The sequence below is a fragment of the Alligator mississippiensis genome, chromosome 12 (genome assembly GCF_030867095.1).
Source record: "Alligator mississippiensis isolate rAllMis1 chromosome 12, rAllMis1, whole genome shotgun sequence".
In the NCBI taxonomy this organism is placed as follows: domain Eukaryota; kingdom Metazoa; phylum Chordata; order Crocodylia; family Alligatoridae; genus Alligator; species Alligator mississippiensis.
This window is the reverse complement of record NC_081835.1, coordinates 27,533,141-27,556,035: the sequence shown is the minus strand read 5'-3', so window position 1 is coordinate 27,556,035 and position 22,895 is coordinate 27,533,141. Positions and strand designations below refer to the sequence as shown.

The window sequence follows — 22,895 nt, the reverse complement described above, 5'->3', positions numbered from 1 at the left end:
GCTAATTTGTGTTTGTGGAAGTGTTACTAGTGTAGATGCTTGATGCATGTCTGTTTACTGTTGGGCCCACTAACATCTTTGGGATGATTTGGTACAGCCCTCCAGTTATAGATTTCCAAATAATAATTGTGAAGTAAATAAAATGAATGGTATCAACCCTATAATTGTAAACTGTGGAGGTCTAATAACATAGAAGAAAACTGATCAAGTTCTAACATGCTTTGTATGACTGGAGATAGAGGCAAACAATATCAGGACACCGCAGAGTACTTTACCAGAAGGGTTGGGGGCAGGGAATAAAACTAGTGCTTTACCAGAAGAGGAATCATGTCAGTTTGACCCGGCTCACCTAGCATTGGTATAGCTCATGTGCTTCAGCTGGGCTTTTTGGTGCTTTTTATCTAATAGCTGATTGAATTGGCTATTGGATAAAAGCACCAAAAAGCCCAGCTGAAGCATGCAAGCTATACAGATGCTGGGCAAGCTGGGTCAAACTAATGTGATTCTTCTTCTGGGCATGTACAGCGCTCAGTGCAAAAGCACACCAAGCTGAAAGTGCTGTTTTGTTTTTGTTTTCCATGTCTGTAAGCAGCCACTATGGCCAAAGGCAGTGAAGAGTAAACAAAAGATATTAGTGCTGAATTTTCACTGTAGTTGAAACTCTTGGCAGAGAGAGCAAGTGGGGAACAACTATGGCCAAACATACATTGTGCTTGTTCCAGAAGAAAAGTGCTTGTTCAGGCATTGGTGCCTGTCCTGGTACAAACCCTAAAAAAGGCTCAGAAGATAAGAAACACTAACAGTTTTGTCTTGGGACATTGTGACATGCCTTAACCATTGTCTCAGGATTGCATTGTTGAATCAGTGGCAGAGGAGCAGCAATACATTCACCTGCTTGCTAAGCCCTGCTTGGAAAGGTGATATGCATGCATTCCAATCCTGGGACTTCTCTGTTCTGGGACAAACATGGGCACAACCTGTCCTGGGATAAATTAAACATCTGTTCCTAGCCTATGTGAAACAGCTAGAACAGTTCGATTTACACACAGCAAAACTAGCAAAGCAACTACCACGAACGGATCGGAACGTTTTGATGAAAAATTTAAGTTTTTGTTTTGTTTTTTTTTTTTTTTCTAAATTGGGAAAGGCCCATCTTTTAGTAATCCCTGTTTAATATCTTTTATTTCCCTCACATTTTGATAACTCCTTTCTTGCCCATGCACTGTATAGAAACTCAGATGAGAATATTTCACATCACACCTCAAAAATTGAAATTTCATATTCTTGTCATACTTTTTTTTTTTTTTCCTGGACAGCCCTTCCTTCTGGTCAGGCTGGACCTCTTCTACAGTCATCTTCCCTGGCTGGTGCTGGAACCTTCTCAAGTGCTAACTTCACTGTAGGGGAACTCTTTAATTAAAAAAAACAAAACAAAAAAACCTCTTAAGATGCTGTTTTTCCACCTTACAGCTTTTAGCTGCTTCAGCACAAGAAAAACATGGGTCAGATGCCTGCCACTCCTCAACCAGCAGTAGGCACTGAATAGGTGGAGGGCAGGTGGTACTGAAGCTACTGATGGTGCTGTTGTAGCAGCTTTCCCCAGTGGTAAGCAGACTGTTTTCTGCCCCCACCACTCCCATTACCACCAATGTCTGCTGCAGTGCATCTGGCTAAAGAGGAGGAAAGGATCACTACATAAAACACAAGGACACTTATTACTGGTTTCAAGGGTCACAGTTTCCAAGGAAGACTTGGAAAAAATAGGGCCTAATAAAAACTTGCAAACCAAGGTTTGCCATGCCCCCACCTTTCATAAGCCCCAAATTTTAAGTAACTTTGGTTGTTGGATTTTGTTTTTGTTTTAGTTTTAGTTTTGGTTTATTTAACCATATCAATGGCTTATTTGTCTCTGCTTTTCTGCTGTCTATCAGGCACACATTCTCTGTCCATGTAAGAAGCAGTAACCCAGCCCTTACAGTAAGGGACACTAAAGACCTTGTATTCCTCTACTATAAAGAAAGAGAACAGGAAAGATTTAGCAGAAGGCCCACAGAAGCATATATGTTATCAGTACTTGACTATAGCACTTCATCTTCTGCAGATCTTTGTTTCCCAGACTCTGACTTCATATTTTAATTAAAAATGTATATTTTTGTAGGAATTTTGAGCCAGTCATGTACCAGAACCACATTGTATGACACTGTGTACCAACACAGAAATGGTGTCTACCTTAGTTTACAACCTTGGTAAAAGAGCAGCAAGAAATGGAAACAAATAAGGAGTGAAAGAAGCAGTGAGATGGTGCTGGTCAGCATGATGGCTGGTGGCCTCAGCCCTCTACCTTATAACCATTACTAGTTTGTTATAGACAACCCTGGAAAGCACAATTTTAAGAACAGTGAAGTGGCTATGTGGATGCTGATGGGGCACTCCCCCAAAAAGGGGTGACTTGAGAAAAAGCACAACAGTCCTGCTTTGAACATTTAACAAGGCTGGTATCCTGGGCCACAACGGGACACGAGTTAGTTTATCAATTTCAAATGAGAGATTATAGGATGGGACTAGTCCACGAAACTTGTAGGGAATTAAGACCAAGTGGCTTATGTTTCATGTGACATAGGAGGAGGAGCCAGCGAATGGATGCAAAGAGAGAGTGAGATGCCAATGATGCGCTAGGAAAACGATTTCTGAGGAAAGAAAAATAGCATGTTTTAGCCACATTTAGCTTGGGGTGAACATGAACATATTCAAGATGTTGGAGAGACTGGAATTTTAGTCTGGCTGGAAGGAGAGAGAATCTGTAATAGAAAGGAAAATCTGTGAGTTGTCTGTGTAGAAATGGTACTTGAATGTTGCTTGTGGAAAGATGAGGTGTACAGGGGAAAAGAGAAGGGGACCAAAGGCAGAGTATGGAGGGCTGCTCGTCCACAAAAAATTAGGTTTTTTATCCCCCCCCAGACAAGCTGGAGCATATTAAAATAGGAGGGCAGATGTCTGACAGGAAGTGGGAAGGTAAATCGAGTGATGAAAAGTTTCTCTCACTTTATCAGCTTTCTCTTGGCAGAAATGGGTGAAATTTTGTAAAATGCTGGGGGGAGGATGGGACAGATTGAGGAATGAGTCAGAGTTGACAAGCATCAGTTAGAATTGTGGACACAGAATTGGAGAAGTATGAAGCCAGGAAGATTATAGAACTAGAGAAATAATTAATTTCTTGTAGGATTTCTGTCAGTGATGTCCTGCAGTGTGAAAAGTGGCACAAATGGATGATGGGGAAGAGTCGGGAAGGACCTTACAATGGGAGATGTGTGAAGCCTGGAGAGAACTGATGATAGTGCTGCTAGAAAGAATTATCAGGAGAGGGATGAAAGCAGATGAGATCCTCAGTATGTGAGAGACTGAATTGTGACAGGCTGCATGATAGGAGAGGGGGCTGGTAAGAGATGGTGGGAGAAAAGGGACTTAGCAAGAGAGAGAGCAGTGTTTGGTGAAGACCAGGTGAAGTGAACAGTCTGAAGAAGATGAACTAGACTGTAGGTTGAATGAAGACGTGATGAAAGGAAACATGTGGCTTAAGTTGGGGATTGAATATGCCATCAGTGTGGAAGATGAAGTTGCTGAGGATGAATATAGGAGATAGCCAGGAACAGAAAATGGAGGGTAAAGCTGATGGGGAGGAGTTGGGTGGATGGTAGATGATAGCATCACGGGAAGAGGAGAGAATTAATGGGATGAGGTGCTGTATGAGAGAAATGGGTTGGGGATATGGGAGGAGCTGAAAGATGTGAAGACTTTGTTCCTGCCTGACTTCTTTTTAGAAGTAAGGTCAGTGTTCCAGAGCAGCAAGTAAAAGAGAAAGAGGAGTTAAGAAAGGTGGCATTGGTGGGAATGGATGAGGCAATGGAGAGGATGCGGATAGGGTTAGGCAAACATCGGTGGAAGTAAGGAAGACACCAAGGAAGATGTAGCTGTAGGATGTGTGCTGTCAGCTCTAGCTCTAGGGAGCTAGAGGAATTGGGATCGACAAGAGAAAAAGACCAGGTAGAGTTGGTGATAACAAGAGTGAGGAAAAACATCACCTGGGGGAGTGGGGAAGGAAGATTGATGCTACAAACAAGGGCTGTAGTGGGTGGGAGCCATAGGTGAGCAGGAGATGGACATTTGCAAAAAATGGAAGAGAACGCATATACCTCAGCTGTGATGTTTGACTTATTGGCATCCTAAAGTGATTTAATGTAAAGAATTAGACTTGCACTGTTTTGACCCTGTGAATTTGAATGCTGTAATTCAAGTCCACTATCTGTATAATTATGATGTGAATAATTCTTTAAACACTGTGAGGATTTGAGGGGAGAGATGTCAAAAAGCTTTTCTCTGAATAACAATGGTAATCCTTCCACTCCTGCCATCAATCACCAAGCTAATATAAAACTAGTGGCATGCTTCCTGTTGGAATATAGTCCATTTCAGAGGCAAAGTGCGCTATTGTTTAATAGCCAGATATTCACTGGCATTGATAAACAGGAGATGGGTTTGCTCACTCTTGCTGCAGCAATTACTCATACTCTGACTTTGGACATGAGGAAAAACAATACTTGCTTCCAGTTGATCATTTATATCTACAGTTTATACAGCATGAGAGCACTAAAAGTGGCTCTGCTGTAAAGGAAACATTTTTTTTCAAACAGCTTATACATTTATTTTGACTCCTAGTAACTGAGAAACTTCAGCATAAATTGAGGGGGTCAATATTTTTCAACTTTTGGGGGTATAATTTATGGGCTATAGTAGGCAATCTTTTCTGGCTGCAGGCTGGAATAACCCATCTCAGGCTAGAGTGTGCCAGTGCTAGGACTGCCACAGCCAGTGTTTATCGTTACTGAAGCCCCACATCTGCAGGCCAGATTCAACTCGTGGGCTGTAGATTTGCCAGTCCCTGGGATGAGGGAACAAACCTGAATGCTTTCAACCTACAATGGCAGTGTACTGCCTTTCTAATGGCTGGCGCACAGTTTTATGCCACACTTGTCCTGGCATTCTTGGTTCTTGATGTTTGGGCATAGACAGCATTCTAAAAATATACCTTGGGAGCTGTTTTGGTGATTACTGTTGTGCTCTTGCACTCTCTCTCTTGCTCCTCCAAGTAGGAAAACATCTATAGTTGTATTACACCATTTCCTGCTCATGCCAGAGTGTGTCTGTGTGTGCATGCATGCACAGATGTATACAACCACACATCCTCTGAGTGTGTTCTCTCTGCTACTACAGCAGCAAGGCAGCAGGCTGTCCAGGATTCAGTGGTACTGACCAAATAAGATAAGGTGGCAAGTGGGGCCAGTAAGGACTACTTTGTTTTGTTTGTTTGTTTGTTTGTTTGTTGGGGGAGGAAGAGGAGCGGGATGCTAATGTGTGTACACATCTCAGCTGTCTTATTGTAACCGAGTATTAGAAATGACTTTTAAAAAAACACACAGACTGCCATACTTGTGTACCTGTAGCCACAGGATTTGTGATGTGCTATCAAGTGTAGTACGTTTTCCAAGTGCTGACTGTTTCAAGTTGGTGAGGGCTGGCAGTGAAAGGGGGGAAAAAAAAGAAAAAAAAAAAAGATTCTTTAGAGTTTACCTTATCTGAGACTGTCATGCATACTCAGGAATTCTGTAGCTCACTTGCCTTGCTTAGCCAAAAGCTAAATGGTTCCAAAGTTTTATTTCCTGGCTTTATAGAAACTGTCTGTCTGTCTTTTATTTATTTTCATTGCATTCTAGTTGTGGGCTAAAAATAGTTTTGACTGTGGTTCTTGTTGCCTATTATGTAACAATTACAAGCTTCCACCCTCTGGGTTTAGAACTGAAGGATGACTCCTTTGGCCAGATCTCTCACTGCTTCTCAACCAGGGTGTTAGGACACCCTGGGATGCCTTGATGTCCTTTCAGAGGTGCTGTGGGATACCTTGCAATGTTAGTGCTGTTAGGTGTGAGAACATGATTCACAAGAAAACCCAGAGTTTTCAAATAGGAGGAATTTGTAGTGTTAAAAACCATTGCATCCTATGTTTTTTTTCTGAGTTCTTTGCAAAAGAATTGCTCTGTTTGTTTTTCTGCAGGCAAAAATGTGAATATTTAAAAAACAAAAACTGGTATTTTCGGAGAGGGGTACCTTGAGTCTAAAGAGATTTGAGAACTACTGGCTTATGCACTTAACACAAATAAATGAAAAGATTTATTCTTCTTGCAGCCCAGGAGAGTCACACTTTTGTTACCTTGGAAGGGCAGTTATCACAGTTAATCCACCCTCCAAGGTTTTTCCTCAGGATAATTATTGTTTCAGTGACTCATCTTGCAGTCCCTGCCCTTCCTTATTCGCACAAAATATCCTACTATCTGCAATATTTCTGGGTCAGGCTCGTGCCACACATGTGACTTCCTCTTGGGCATACAGACAAGAAAAGACCAAGTTAAAGGTCAGGTTTCCCTGGGTTGGCCTACCTAAGTGCAGCTCACAGGCCATTCCAAGTGTTCCTAATAGGATGTTATCAGATCAATGAATATGCTCAGGGCTGCAATAGAGTATCTTTGTAGCATAGAGTTTTTTGGGGGGGGTTTGTCTCTTTAGGGAGGCTGTGAGGGAAACAGTGCTTCTGTTGTTGTGCTGGAAAATTTCACTGCTTCTGTCTTCAGTGGAAAACGGTTATCACTAGCACATCCTGGCATATAATTTGCCTCATTTATTATTGTCTAGTGTTGGTTTAATGCTTATGGTGCATTCCTAAGGTACTTAAAGAGGGTAGTGGTTTTCAAGGAAATGTATTTCATAGAACAAAAAAAATCATAAATATTTTGGCACAAATGAAAACAAGTTTTAACTGAATATGAAAAATATAATCTGAACAGGCCTTAAAATAAGCTTTTGGAGCAACAGTGGGACACGGAGAAGGCAGTGGACAAAGGCAGGCTTGCAAGCTGGAAGAGCCAAGTTTGGTTTCTGTCTCTCACTTGTTTTGTAGTGTCCCTATTGCCTTCTTACAAGCATGTCCATGCTATGGAACTCAGTAAAAGGTTGCATTTTTCATCCAAACGGAATATGCTATGGTATAGGTGTACAGTATATGTTGCCTCATGGGAAAAGGATTTGGCAGAAATGGGGGGAAGATGGAGTCAAGAAGTTAGTCTGCCCTATAAAGAATAAAATAATTTGAGGAAACTGATTTGACAAGTAGAAAACCTTACTCAGGGGCACATCTACACATGTATTTACTCCAGCTTAGATTGACTGTGCAGTAAACTACTGAGCAGTAAGGGTTTGGGGGTAGGCCCATCTCCTGCTCCCCTGTGCAGAGATTAGGGAACAAATTTTGCCTTGGGATCCCTGTTGCCCTGCAGTGCACCCCTGCGGCCACTGGGCAGAGCTCCAGGCTCCAGCTGCAGCTGCCAGCGGCGTGGCAGTCCTCTTTAAAAGGCAGCTTCTTTGTTTGTTCAAGTGAAGCATGGCAAGCACAGAGGCAGCATGTGGCAACTTTGTGCCCACTGTGCCTCCCTGCGCTATGGCTGCTCCAGCCCCTGGCAGCAACTAGCAGCATCCCAAGATCTTGCTGGCCGCTGCAATAACCCTGTTGGCCTGCTGCGCCAACTGTCACCTGGCCCATGGCCATTTCACTCTGCACAGCTGCCGCTGCCAGGAAAACCAACGAGGGGCTGCAGGCTGCCATTGCCAAGGCATCATCCTGAGCCTTTAGCCCTGCCAGCTCTGGGCCCGCCACACCAGGCAGCAGTGGTGGCAAAAACTTGCCCAGCAGACCTGGGATGACTAACAGTGGACAGCCTGCACATGACCCGAGATGCCTTCTGGGACCTGTTCCACCAGCTCTGGCCCCACCTGGAGTGCTAGGACACCTGTTGTGCACCCAGCCCTCCCTGCCAACACCCACCTGGCCCTGACACTGCTGAAGCTGGCCACGCCTGCCAGCCTCCAGTATGTGGGACAGCTGTTCAGCATGGGTAAGGCCACCACTAGGGAGGCCATCCTGGAAGTGTGTGGCACCCTCTAGGATGTACTGCAGACACTGTTTTTGGTGTCCACAATCCCCAGGTAGTGATGGCAGGGGGTTCTATGCACTGTCTTCCCCTGTGTATCGGGGACCTGGACAGGACCCACATACTGGTCGCCTACCCACCTCACGGAGACTGGCCATAGTACAGCTATAGGGGATTCTACTCTATTGGCCTTCAGGCTGTGGTGGACTAGTGTGGGGCCTTTACCCATGTAAGTGCCAGCTGGGCAGGCAGCATGCACAACACTCATGTCTTCAGGAACTCTGGCCTGGTGGGGCAGGGGGAGAGCAGACACTTCATGCCAGGGGTGCTGGACCTGCAGCTGGGCACTATCATGGTCCTGCCCCTGCTCATCAGGGACCCCACCCAAACCCCTGCCAAGCCCACTAAAACTGGTGTCTCAGTTGGACCTATACCCTGGTGGACTGTGCATTTGACTGCCTCAATGGCTGCTGGCATTCTCAATGCCTGCCTCAAGGTCACTTGAGGTCAAGAGCCTCCCCCTAGGTCATCATCACAGCCTGTGTGCTGAATAATATGTGCAAGGACCAGGGAGAGCTATTTCATGAGCCCTGGATGAAGGAGGCATGGTGGGCAGAGGCAGCCTAGCAGTGGACGCACCCCCTGTGGGGACAGTGGCAATAGTGGGTCCCCCTGCTGAGGTACCAGGAGAGCTGTGCACTGGGTGTGGGAGGCTGTAGGGGACTACCTTTTACAGCACTCCCCACTCTAGCCTACCTACCCTGCCACCTATACCCCACCACCCCCCAGCAACACTTGCAGGGCAGGCACGTGTCCAAAGAAGAAACTTCTTTTTTTTTTTTTTATTCCCCACACAGCACGCATCTGTTATCCCTCTCCCCTCCCATGTCAAGACATGGAGCCACTCCACCACCCTCCCCACCTACAAACAATAAAAAAAACCCTCTTCCCAGTGTGAAAACTGTTTACCAAGTCTTTGTTTTGGTGTCCCAGCATGGGGGATGCCCAGGAGCAGGTGGCCAGCACCCTAGCCTGTTGCCATTTCCCACAGCTCATATATCACGGCAACTGCAGAGGGGCTCGCCTAGGGATGACAGTGCCTGGGGCTCTTCTGGGGTGGGTGATTTCCACTCCAACTGGCAGATTCCAGGCCCAGCAGGGTCAGCGTCCAGTCCTGGTGCCCCTCCAGGCAGCTCTGGCTCCAGGCCTGCATGGAGCTGGGGTGAGTAGTGGACTTGAGCCCTGGCAGGTGGCAGGAGACCCAGGGTGGGGGCCAGGTCAAGGGCTCCTTCTGATGGGAGGTGGAAGAGGACCTTCTCCCAGGCAGGGGCCTGCTGTGGGGTGATGGGTGGCTGCCAGGGGGTCTGTAGGGCTAGGGGCAGGGGATGGGCAGCAGCAGGTATGAATGAGACCACCAGTCCCAGGACAGTGTCCAGGGTCTGACAGCCATTGTCTGTGGTCTGCACTGCCCAGTCCAAGATGAGATGCTTTTCCCGTTCCAGGGCCCGGAGCTAGGCCTGGTGCGCCCAGTCCCATGCCTCCTCCCAGGCAATGTCCTCCTTCTACCACCTGTCTTGGAAGTCCAGGTCCTCCTCCCACCACCTCTCCCCCTGGGCTAGGTCTTTTCCTGCCAGGCCCATGTGATCTCTTCCTGCTCCTTTGCCACTGCCACCAGCCACTGGAGGAAGAGGGCCTGGTCCTGCATGCACCTCTGGTACAGTCAGCGCATCTGGAGGGCCCAGCAGTGGATGGCAGCATCCCTGACCCAGTGTCCCTGCTGGACGCTCCCAGCATCAGGATACTGGGAGAGGTGGGCCTGCGGAACCAGGAGACAGAGGCATTTTGTGAGAGTTGGCAACATTTCAGAGAGAGGATGCTCTGCGCTAGGGGCCATGCTCTGCCCAGCCTCAGAGCGGGGGTTGGCCACGCATGGGTGCCCAGGGACCATAGTAAGTAGGGCAGGAAGACCTGGGCCCAGACAGCTGCCAGCCAAGCCCACTCTCCCTGCATGCTCCCCTGGGATCATCAGACTGTTGGGTACTGGCCACAGGCAACCTGCCTCCCCCACCCCATTCCTAGGGCAGGACAGGCCAGACTCCTGGCAACACCTGCTGCTGTAGTTCCAGCCCCTCCTGTCCCACCTCTCCCCCTGCAAGCCAGCCACTCTGTTGTGCTGCCATCTAACCCATGGGGCCTGGGGTCAGGGAGCATGGGATTCCCAGACAACTGGGATGAGGAGCTGGCCATGCCACTGCCCTCCTCACTGGGGGTTTCTCCAGGGAGGTGCCCTGGGGCCAGTTCTCCCCTCCTTTGTGTCCCTGCTGCATCCTGAGCATGCCCTGGCCAGTACACAATGAGCTGTTTGTGAAGGCTGAAGGTTCCTGACCCACTGCACCCTGCTGCTGCTGATTCTTATGGTGCCCCAGGAACACCTGTGTACCTAGTATGGGACCGTGAGCTATAGTGGTGCAGGGGGCAAGCCTGGGCTGCCCTGCAACCTTTACTGCCACCTAGAGGGCTACCTGTGGCAGCATTACACATCCCTGCCCCCCACTACTGAGGAGAACATTGCTGGCAGCAATGTTCCTTGTGAGAGGCATGTGGCTGCCTGGCTGCAGAAGCATAGGCAGCTCAATAAAATTTTGCAGTGTGTCCTGCCTCTCTGCATGTTGTGGGGAGGAAACCGGGGCTAGGACAGCACAAACAGTCAGGCAGAGAAAGGGGCAGGGAGGGCCCTCCCTCCCCCTAGTACAAGGCTTACCATGTGTCTAGGGCTGGCAAGGCTGGTGGCTCAGCGCAGGTCTCCCCATCAGCGATGGCATGTGGTTGTGCCCGGTGTCCTGGTCCTGTGGTACACGACTTATAGGCACTGGGCCATGCTTTCCCCCCCACACCATGGAGTTGCTGGTGCTGTTGGTGGCCAGCGGTGATGTGGCCGGTCATTCCTCGCAGCAGAGTCTAGGACTACACAGCTTCCATGGCAGACACTGGCCAGGATTGCCCAAACTGCTGGTGGTCTGTGCAGCCAGGGAGCTGGGCAGGATAAGATACTGAATGCCCAAGGGTCCCTCCTCTGATGTGTCACTGGAGGGGCCAGGGCAGGGTGAGGGTTCAGGCAGGCCCCTATGCTGGTGAAAATGGCCTGGGTCCTGGGGAGCCAAAATGCCGGGTCAGCTGCCGCATAAAGGTTATGGTCTTGGGCGTGGCCAGATTGACTATTTTTATCAGTCATAGCCACCCACTGTACCCACAAGGTCTTGACCTTTACACAGCACTGCAGTGACCACTGGTCATGCCCTCACTCCTGCATCCCACCCAACAGAGCCTCATAAATCTAGGCATTTGAGCGTGTGGAGGGCACAGGTATGTGCATATGGGTGGTGCTGGGCCTGGATGGAAAGAAGGGTTCCATGCTGGCTCTCTGGGCCCCTCGTGCAGCTGTCCCACTGTTGCTGATCCTGGGTAGCAGCCAGCAGCACCCAGGATAGGGGCATAGCACTGAACTGGCAGTCACATGGCAGAGGCTATGCCCCATAGCAGCTGCAGGCACAGGGCAGGCTATATGGAGCCCTTGGGTGCTGACAGGCTGGCCAGGGGCTGCAGCAGCCTGCAGTAACTGTCCAGCACCTACCTGGCCTGACAGCAGTGCCCTGGCAGCTACAAGGCTATGCAGAGCCAAGCAGCCGTGCAGGCAGACCCAGGCATAGGCATGGATGAATTGGGTGGCTGCCCAGGGCCCAAACAGAAAAGGGGCCTGAAAATAGTAATTTTTTTTCCATTGTCTAAGATTATTATCATCATTATCTCTGGCAAAGCGGGGCCCAATAGTAAAAATCTGTCTGGGGCCACCAGGAATCTAGGTGTGGTACTGAGTGCAGGGCTTGAGACAGGCAGGCACAGCTCAGCTGGGGCCTGCCCGCGGGTGCACCCAGGGCCTGCAGTGACCTCAGGCTGCCTGTGATGTGTGCTCCAGGGCACAAAATGGCTGCAGACTTTTATAGCCTGCAGTCAGGGGCTGCCAGCAAGGCAGTCTAGCCCTGGAGCAAGAGAGGCTCCTAGGCTGCAGCCCTGGGGCGGTCCTCAGACTGGCCTCCTAGTGGCTGGCCAGACCCAGCAGCAAACTTGCTGCTGGTTCACGTCTCCACATGCGTTACTGCACAGTTACTAATCGTGCTTAAATGTGCTACCTGTTGGTAGCAAATTTAACCATGATTAGGGATTTTTACTGCACTGTAAGCACACGTGCATATGTGCATGGTTACTGCGCAGTAAACTAGGCAATGGTGCAGTAAAGTATCTCATGTTGACGCGCCCAGAAGGCTGAGTGTTCTGTTGGGTTTTTTTAACACTAGGGACTACCATATAATACCCAACAACAGAGGACTCTGACCTCCTCCCAAATACCAACAAAATTTATGCACTGTTGCCTTGTTTGGATATCGCTTTACAAAGTCTGCCAGACTGTGTGTTAAATGCTATTTTTCACTGAAATGGAATCATTGTCAAGTAGATTTAATGCAAGTAACCTGGCAAAGGTTTTGTATCACTCAAGCATCAGATTGTCCAAACATTATGTTAAATCAGTCCTCAGTTTTCAGCAGAAGGGTTAATTTATGTGTTTCCTACATACTAAAAACAGCTTGGAGCCTGTGATTTATCTCAAAAGTCTCAGCGGTTCTTTAAAATTAGACATTCTGTTGTTTTAGTACAGCTAAGGCCTTAAAACTAAGAGTACATTCGAGTTAACCCACACGCACAAAGAGAAGTTTCACTGTCATGAGATGTGTGGCAGGTGGCTGGGGATGCCTGCTTCCCTTTTTATGTTCAGACTGTGTTCCTCCTGCCTCTTATCCCTTCAGGTTTGGACAACTCCTGAGATGCAGAGGACTCCTCCAAAGGAGTAATCCTGTATTGTCACTAAAGGGGTGACTCCCATTGTTGGGTTTTCCTATCCAGACTCGGACAGGAACTTTTGCTTCTAAGCAAAGCTCTTTCACCCTGCACTTTTCCATAGTAAAGTACAGCTTAATTAGGCTCTAGAACCACAGACTTTTCTATCTCCCTTCTTCCAAAACTTTCTCCCTTTTGACCTGTTTCTGCTACTTTTGACTTGCTTACTTTTCTTCCCCTTCTGAGACCTGTTTCAACTCCTTTCTTTTTTCTAAAAACCAAAACCAAAGTAAATGTTTATTATGTAAGCAAAGACTTGGTCAGGCCTGCTTCTGCTCTGTTCCATGGAAAGTTTTAGTAAATGGCCTTGTCACTTATATATAAGATACTCCTCATCTTCATTTTAGTAAGCTCCTTATTCTGGGAGGAACAAACTGTCCTTGACTCCCTAGCACATCCAGACAAATTAATTCAGCTACAATTATATTAACCTTTGTATTACCAGATCTTGGCTTAAATTTCTACAGCAAATAACAGTGACACATCTCTCTGTTCCTTTCCTCCCTGCCTGTGATGTCAGACCAAGGCTTTCATTAATTTCTTTCTGTCGTGCAGCACTTCTTGTGTGGTGTTGTTCCAGATAATGTGCATTGGGTTGATTTAAACAGTGAACAGATGAACTTAAACATCTTTGTTATCTACTTGCCTAACTTTTTTTCTCCAGACTTGCTTTATAAGAGCTGTCTTCCTCTGGCATGGTTTAACTCTAGGCCTATGTTGCTGGAACTGGACTATGTGACAGACTTCTAAGGGGGACATGAGAGAGAAGAATGGGAAGATAGAAGATGGAAATATATCCATAGGGGAAGCAACTGAACAGTAGATCTAGGTCAGTGGTTCTCAACCCCATTGGACTCAAGGCATCCCTCAGATAATGCCAGTGTTTAGTTTTCACTTGTTTTTAGACTAGGGAAAAATTACGGAGCAGTTTTTCTGTTGCAAAGAATTCGGCCCACAACAGGTTAGCAAGTTAACACACTGGATTCTCTGAGGTTAGGTTAAATCTCTGGTGTATCTTGTGTGGATCTCAGGATCCCCCAGGGTTCTGCAAACCCATTGAGAATCACTGTTCTAAGGTGTTGGAAAACACCAGGGTGCACCTGCATGCTGCTTTTTTATTCCTGCTACCCCCCAAAGCTTAAAACCAACTGCCTGGCAGTGGCAGCAGCATTTCTAATTGGACATTGCTGAGGAAGTTAATTAACTTCATAGCTCATCATAAACCACAGAATCCCAAGGTCCCATCTAAACATGTCATTCCACAGGTGTTAAGGACCCTATCTTCTTAATAGCCTTGACATACTATGAATCAAGCTATCCTTTGTCTTGCAGTTCTGCCTGTTCACTGCTCCTGGCAATAAAGCTCCTATTTCAAAGCCCTGGAGACAGTGCCACATAGTGACAAAGTTTGGCATCTAGGGCAAAGCCTGCAGCAGCAGCCCGCTCTCACCCTGCATGCAGATACAGGGGGCACATGCTCCCCTCCATGCTTGCCCAGGAGTGCATGAAGCAGTTGGAGCTGCCCTTCCCCCATCCCTGTGCCACCCCCCCCCCCATCTCCCCCCAAAATGAGCTGCTCGTGGCTCCATCCCATACCCCGGCCTGGCTAGGCAGCACCTGTTGGGGCCCCTTTCCTTTGGTGCCTGGGGTGGTTGCCCACTTGGCCCCTTCTTGCTACAGCACTGCTTGCAGATGTGTGTGTGGAGGGGGTGTCTTTTTAACTCATCCCAATGATATGATAATATTTATAGTTGTTAGGGGCTGGAAGGGACCTTACAAGAACATTGGGTCCAGCCCCCTTGCACTTGGGCAGGAAAGATCCCAGCAACGTGGGATCAAGATGCTTTTTGAAGATCACCAGGGCTTGTCTTCTTCCGGGGTGCCTTGGTGAACAGATGCTCCCCCAGGCCCTGACATATGCCCCTAATATACTTATAGGCTGGCACCAAGTCCCCTCTGAGTCTTCTCTTCTCCAGTGATACCTGTTTATATCTTAATCTGAAGCCCTAGGCACTTTGTAAAGTTTCTGGTTTATTTTTACCTGGAGAAAAATGTGTGTTGTCTTTCTATGTGATGAGCCCTCCCCACACCCCACTTCTTCACAATCCTAGATCTGACCATGGGGAGTGTAGGGGGCGTGTGGCAATCTCCACCATCTGGGCAAAGGGCAGTGAGGATTCTTAGTGCCATGCAGGGGCTTCCCTAGGAGGAGACTGAGGAGGCTAGGCCTAGTCACTCTATAAAAGAGATACCTGTGGGGGGACATGATAAGGGTTTACAAAATAGTAAATAATAAATCCCTATTTACTTTCAGTTCACCATTTAGTGTCTCAACACGAGGAGGGGTCACGAGATGAAACTAGCAGGTAGCCCGTTTAACACAAGGAAGGTCTTTTCCCCACAGCCTGTCCCTGGAGTGTGGAAGCGGCTGCAGGGGAAGCTGCTGGGCTTCAAACAGGGCTTGGGCACGTCCCCGCAGGGAAGAGGACTGGTCAGAGCCAGGTCAGTCTGCTTCCGCCCCCACTCCCGTCCCTGCGGGACGCGGGGCAGGACGGCCCCCGGCTCTGGCGCAGGCAGTGCCCCTTGTTGTGACGGGCGGAGCAGAGCGGGGTCAGGGCTGGGCCCCGAGCGGCGGAAAGCGGCGCGGCCCCGGCTCCAGGGCTGGGCGGCGCGAGGCTGCTGCGGCGCCCGCTGGAGGGAGCCCGGCGGCGGCCGCCGCTCACGTGGGCGCGGCTCCTCCTCGCCGCCGGCAGGAAACCTAGGGCAGGAGGAAGCGGCGGCGGCAGCATGGGCCTGGCGCTGCCCCTGGACTGCCTCGTCCACGTCTTCTCCTTCCTGGAGCCTCCCGACCTGCTCCGCGCCGCGCTGGTGGACAAGGTACCGTCTCTGGGCTGCCCCTCCCCCCAACGAGACTGGAGCAGAAATGCCCCCCTGTCCACCCCGCCTCTAGACCGGGGCTGCCCAGCTCCACCCCCAGCGCGGCCGGGACGGACGGGCCCGGCGGGGGCACGGCTCGGCCGGGTGTTGGTGGCGCTGGGGCGGCCCTTAGAGCTCCGGCCGCACTGTCCTGGGTGGTCAAGTCACGAGGCGGGTTTTGCCCCTCTGCCCTGCTGTCGCTGTTCCCAGGCGCAGGCTGATGTGGCGCAGGAAGGGGTATCCACCTATTGCCCCCTCATGAATCTTTTCAGACTCTGGGTTGTGGTTTGCGACCCTTGCTGAGCCCCGCCACAGTCGGAGTGTCAGACCTCTGGCTGCCACTTTATCTGTACAGCTGCTCTTGTAGGAAGTGTAAAATATAACCGGGGCGTTGCTATGACAGTTCCCCAACCAGCCTGTGTGAAATGCTCAACCAAAATGTAAACTCAAAGTGACGGTTGAAAAAAGCAGATGCATGGGACGTTAACTAGAGTTCCCAGCCTGCTGCTCCCCTCGAGGACTGACCTTACTGCACCTTGGATAGGAAAGGAGATGGGACCGATAATGTTTCCTTACCACTCTAAAAACGTGCCTCCGTCTTCCCTTCACAACAGGCATGGAACGAAGCTGCAGACACAACTTCCCTCTGGAGGTAGGTGCCCCCTCCACGTTTCAGTTTACCTCTACCTTGCCATTCATAACTGTTCAGCTCTGGTTCTGAAGCAGCAGAACGCTTTGTGCTCTGTGCACACGGCCGTGGGTGCTGTCCAGGGTTCTTTGCTCAGTCTCTCTTGCTGGCACGTTTCATTATGTTTACGATTTTCATAAATTTACCTACTTCTTTGCCCTTTTTCGGTCACCTTCAGTTCCATTTTTGTCATCTCTTGGGGGGTGGTAGGAAGTCATTGGTCTTGTGAGCCTTTCCTAGGGTCTCCCTCCAATGGAGTTTCAGTAGACTAGTCTTGTGAGGTGCTGTAGAAGTATCTTGAAGTATTGGGTATCTTCATCCATTTCAAGCTCTGAGGAGTGAGGGCACCCAGTCTGTCTCTGGTTTTCCTCTTCAGAAACAGTAAACTGGAGATGTATTCTCTCTGTTACATCCCAGCAAGGGGTTGAAATTCATTTCCTTTAGGGGATGCTCCAAGGACTGACTTGAAACTACATTCACATGGATACGCAGTGACATGTTGTTTGCCTAGATGTTTACTGCTCTGAGAAGACGGTATCTATCTCATCTGATTCTCTTAAGTACATCTGGTACCACAGCAGCAATATAGATAACTAACTAAATTTTTGTTCGCAGCGTTTTATAAATTTTTGCAGGGGTGCTTAACCTTTTGGCCCCACAGGGCCAGGCCTGGGCTGGATGGGGCCCATATGCCCAGATCAGGCTCTGCATGGCTTCAGCTGATCCCCATGTGCAGGATCAGGGCCCAGGCGCTGGGATCAGGGCCCTGCACCGCCCTGCATGCCCAGCATACTGGCTCTCGGCCCACAGGACTCGCACAGACCTGGGGAAAGCTCCAGGGATCAGATGACACAGCACCAGGAGCTGAATCTCACCTGTGGACTAGGGGTTGATCACCTCTGGTCTAATTCTTGACAGTTTCCCCTCAAAATGAGATATTAGCAGTAGGTATGCACCGATAAAGATGTTTTTGGCCGATACTGATGGGCGATTATGTTGGCCAAAACTGATCCGATAGGTGATATGCAGCCTGGCAGCTTGGAGAGCAGCATCTGGCCGGTAAGTCTGTGGAGGGGAAGGGGTGAGGAAGAGGGAAAGGATGTGAGGGAGGAGGGGCAGACTGAGGTCCCCACAATGAGGGCGTGGGGTAGGGCCAGGTGCTGCCCAGCTGGGGCGGGACGGCATGGGACAGAGCCATGGGTGGCTTGTCCAGGGGGTACACGGCAGGGAGAGGCTCCCTACTGGTGTGCACACCCCTGGGGGAGGCATGGGGGGCATGTGTTCCCCCAGATTTGTGTGCGGGACAAGGGTGGGCTGCCTGCTGCAGGCTTGGGACCAGAGGCTTCCAGGCAAGGAGGCTGGGCTGGGGCTGTGCTCAAGGTAGACGGAGGCAGGGTGGGCAGCGGTGGCACTGGTAGAGGGGCTACAGGGTGACTACAGCAAGTTACTATAGCAAGGACTATAGCTACCCCAAAACCCAGCTCCCAGTGCTGTTGCCTCCTGCCCCACCCCTGCCCCCACCCCAAGCACAGCCTCGGCTCAGTCCCCTGCCCCCTTGCCGGGAAGAGGCCGGCACAGCGTCTGGCCCTGAGCCCACAGCAGGCAGCCCTCCCTCACCCCACGCACAAATCTAGGGGGCACATGTCCCCACATGCCTCCCCCAGGGGTGTGCGCAGCAGCAGGGAGCTGCCTCCAGATGAGCAGCCCACGGCTCTGTCCCCCTGCCCTATTCCCTCCCTCACCGTGGGGGCCTCGAAACTGCTTTCCAAGCTGCTGGGCTTCATTCCTGGCCGTGTGCATGCTGCAGCTATATGCACGCACACGGCATCTTTCAGTGACATTATCAGCTACACAAGCCAAAAGAAAAAGATTGCCAGTAATGTCAATTTTCCTTTTATCAGTCCCAATCTAATATGGACTGATATATCGGTGCACCTCTAATTAGCAAGCCAGCTTGGGAAAATTTTTAATGCCATTGAGTATACTCAACACAGCTGCAACTTTTTGATCTGGCACTTACTATGAGCCAAAGAGTTGGTAAATTTTAATGTTTAAGAAAAAATCGTATTCCACTGATCAGGAATTCACAGTTCAGTTCAGGTTGCTGTGAAAGGAGTATTTAACAATACACAGCTGGCCCATGTCATTGCATTGCAATGGCGATGGCAAGGCTGTTTTGAGTGTTTGGACTTTATCAGCCTTCCTTTTGTCCAGATAAATTCTGTGCTGGTCAGGAGTCCCCTTCTAGAGCATGGCAGTGCCTTGGGGGGGTGAAGGGGAAAATGTTTGTGCTTCCTGGGCTATATTGTGCTTATTGCAATTGGTGAGAGTTCACATCAGCTCCAGTAGCACAGAATGGCTTCCTCTCTCTACTTTGCCATTTATTTAATTCCTTGCTGCAAGGGGTTACATTTCCATTCAAACTTCTCTCAACAGTTTCTCCAGTTCAGTAGTTTAAACAGTTTTCATCTTCTGATGTACATTTAATGACCAAAATGGTAGAACATACGAACAATATGTTACTAGCTCAGTGAAAGAAATTTCCTGATTTTCATCCTGTAATATTTAAGGAAGGAAACTTGTTTTACAGCTTGTGAGTGAGTGAAGCCCTTTAAAACCCCACTTCTACATTTTAAATTCTCCACCAAAATAACAGATTGTGCTTTTTATCAAAGACTTTTATTGAGATAGTCAGTGTACCCAGGTAGTAACACTCATTTAAATAAACATTCTGTATTACTATTCTTAACTGTCTCCTATTACTAAACCGATGGCCACCTTTTATTTTATAGAAACATGTGCCTAAACCGTTGGACCTTTTGCAATATCTTAAACCTGACTCCAGGAGTGCAAACATGGAAAAAGTACTACCTCCACCGCTCCAAACTTGAGCAACAAATGACATCAGGACGGCCATCAGCTGATTATACGTGCATACCCATGAGGGGGCATAGTGGTATGTTGTGGGAGTGATAAAAGATTACTTTGCAGTAATCATGGTATTTTGAGGTGCTTTGTCTCAGTGAATCCTACTGCTCGAGAAATCCAGGTGGACAAATATCAAAATAAATTTAGTTTGTTATTTTTTATATAGTAGACACGATAACTTGGAAGGAACCTGAAAGATTTTTGTATGTAGTTTAGAACATGTGTTTTTAGTATGTAAATCCAAAACTTGGAGTTATGTAAATAATTTCTGGGGACTAGGTTTGAAAAAACCTGGCCTTAAGCCTGCATGTTTTCCAGAAAAGTACACAGTCCTGATTTTTCATCCTTTTTTAAGTACTAGGTTCATTCCACAGTAACGCTGTGCAGAAAATACTATAAAAAGATATCTGATTTCAGTTGTTTTTATTAGTTATTTATGCTGTTTAAATAATGTTGTATGGTTCTTTTCTTTTTCCACTGATACCTCAGGGCAAGATACATAAAAGTATTCAGGTGCTTAGCTGTGTTTTTAGGCACCCAAATATGTTTAAAATCTGTCCTATATTCTGTAAGAAGTATTTGTCTAATGTTTTGCAGTACAGCACAAATTATTATATGGTAATGCTAAAGCATGTTAAACAGAACTGTAGATTCCATGGATAGGATATAAATCAATTGTACTTCCATTTAGACAGAAAAAATTAAAGTGAATAACATTTAAACAAAGCTATAAAGGCCACTGATGCATCATATTGGATTTTGTAAATGTGTTCTGGATGTTCTTGTCAAAGGAGTTAAATTAATTGGGCAATTTATATTAATAACATAGGTAGTATGTTAAAAAGTTAATTAGCATTTATCTCAGTAATCCCTTGTCAGAATAAGGCTTAATTAATACAATTTATTTCCCTCCTGCAGATACTCTGTAAGAAAATCTTAAATGTTGCATTGATTTAAATTTATTTTAGGTAACAATATAGGTAACACTGTGTGAATCGAAAGTCAGGAAAAGAAATGGAACATTGCATTTAGACTATTGGTAAATGCATAACACTGGGTGTGTCTACACATTCATTAATGCACAGTAGGTACTGAACATTTAGTTTAGTACTTGCTTAATGAAGTACTAACTAAATGTACAGTAACTAGTTACTGCACAGTAGCGCCGGTGCACATTTTTTTTGTGATGCTTACTGCACAGTAACCTAATAACACTGTGCAGTAGGATATTAGCACAGTTGTTGACGGACATGCTACTGCACAGTAAGCAGTAGATGTGCCCAACGGGGACAGAATATAGTTAACTATGTTGTGAAGGGTAAAATGACACCATTTCAGAAAATTATTTTAGGTTTTTTACTGGTATATATCCTCACTTTGGTCAATGCTATAAGCCTCACAGGCTGAAATGTTTTGCTGAATAGAGGTCTTGCTGTTCTGCTGAGCATTGAATCACTTGGCCTTATTTTAAAGTGGGGTGGTTTTTTTTGTGCTTTTGCTTTTGTTTTGCAGGAAAAATAATGGGCATGGCTTATCTGTCTGACAGTGACCATGTCTTTGGTGCTGGACAGCTGAGGTCTGTTGTCTGCACTGCATCTACTGATGGCACTGTACGAGCTTGGAACGTCCAAGAGGTGAGGCACAGTAAAGCATAGATGTCAAGATAGATAAAAATTGAATTTCTTTAGGTTTAATTAAAAAAAACCCAAACATTTCTGGTTGTCAGACTTTCCTATTTAATTTTGTACTACATGAAGGCCTAAGCACCTTTTAGTTTATTAAATCTATGTCAAACGAAAAAATAAATTTAAACAAATCTACTTGACAGGAGTCCCCCTCAGATTTTAATGGGATCAAATAGAATGTAGGTGTCTCTCTGCATCTCTAGATACCTGAGGGGATTTCCATAAGTATTAAAGGGAATCAATGATCATTGATTTGGATGGGATAGAAACCTCTGGCCTACTTAAATGCCCAGTAGCATTTTTTAAAATACCAAATTCGCTACATATGTACATATCTTCAAAAACCTGGCACAGGGTAACCAGAAATAAATTTATCAATTAAGTAACTACTGTCAAAATGGTTGTTTTTACTAAATCAGTTTCAAATTTAAAATAAGTTTTCAAGAAACTTATTTTTCTTACACATGCAGCACATTCATAATGGTTCTATTAAACTAAGTACAAAAAAACCACTTTCAAGCATTTTCACACTTAATAAAATTCCAATTCTTATCCAGGTGTGGCTGAAGCCATTCTGAAAACAATATTATCTAAGAATTAAGATGTTAGTCACTTATTCATATAACCAGTTTTTACATTTGTGTAAAATGCACATTGTTGCTTAAATTAATCCATGTACACAGAGTATACCTTTCTGGTTAATATGTTTAGCTTTGCTTGGCCCTAGTCAAGGATTTTTGTGGCTCATTATCTTTTGATTGGACTGGACTAATTATGCCAAACAAGGGGAATGGACCTTTCCTTAAGAAAATAATGGATGTACAAATGTAAACCCAAGTTTTAAACAACTGATTTTCACCAGTATTTTGATACCGTTTAGTTTAAAACCACAGTTTATTTTTGTTTGCTTGTTTGGTTTCTTAACAGGTCTTTAAGTAAAGCCTAGCCACCACCATACCTGACTACCATTCTGATCTCCTTCCTGTTGCACTTTCTGTCCTGCTTTCTTCTTCATGCCATGCTCCCTGCACAACCTGCTGTTCTGCTCCGTGCTTCCTACCCTATCTGCTGCTGCGCCATCTGTCCACTTCTTGATCTGCTGTGTGCCACACATAGAAGCTGCCTGTGCTACTTATGGCATGAGTACCACACATTGCCCTCCAACACTCCCACCCACCAATCCAGATATCAGGATTGAACAATATTGAATATTTTTGAAGATTCAGTATTGAACTTTTCAGCTCAAATTTGATTAAATATTTGTGTTGATAGTACTGACCACCCAGATTTTGTTCCGAGTATCACTTGCCTAACTTCATATAGGCAAAGATTGCTTTTTTATATGCATAAAAATATGACAAATTGCTAGAGATTCAGGTTCGTAGTCATTATTCTTCAAGTAGCAAGAGGAAAAACATGATATATAAGGGGGAGTGAAATATCTTCTCTCAGAGATGGACACAGCAGTCAGGAAGGAAGCAAAGAAATCTGGCAGGGTTTGCAAGCAATGTATGTAACAGAATGCTGGAAATATTGAAAGAATATAATATATTATTCATCAGAATTTGTGACTTCGTTCAGTTAATGGATCTGTATCAGATCTTAGATCAGCACTTTGAAAAATGAAGTATTTGCTATTCTGAAAAAGGAAACCTTTTTTCTGCAGTTAAACTTTTTGTTCAACTCGCCAGTCTT

The 22,895-nt window shown here is 47.0% G+C and overlaps 1 protein-coding gene across 2 annotated transcripts in view; it reads left to right on the top strand.

Moving 5' to 3' along the window:
* FBXW12 (F-box and WD repeat domain containing 12) overlaps window positions 1–22,895 on the top strand; it is a 36,133-nt gene that overhangs the window by 3,726 nt on the left and 9,512 nt on the right. Inside the window, exons 1-4 of one of the 2 annotated variants that reach the window (XM_014596597.3) lie at window positions 15,660–15,860; window positions 16,514–16,551; window positions 19,380–19,543; window positions 21,028–21,149. In XM_014596597.3, coding sequence (XP_014452083.1) covers window positions 15,771–15,860; window positions 16,514–16,551; window positions 19,380–19,543; window positions 21,028–21,149 — 414 coding nt within the window. In that variant the 5' untranslated portion in view covers window positions 15,660–15,770. Of the gene's footprint in view, window positions 1–15,659; window positions 15,861–16,513; window positions 16,552–19,379; window positions 19,544–21,027; window positions 21,150–22,895 lie in introns of those variants that run through there. The other variant, XM_006267458.4, reaches the window with a different exon arrangement.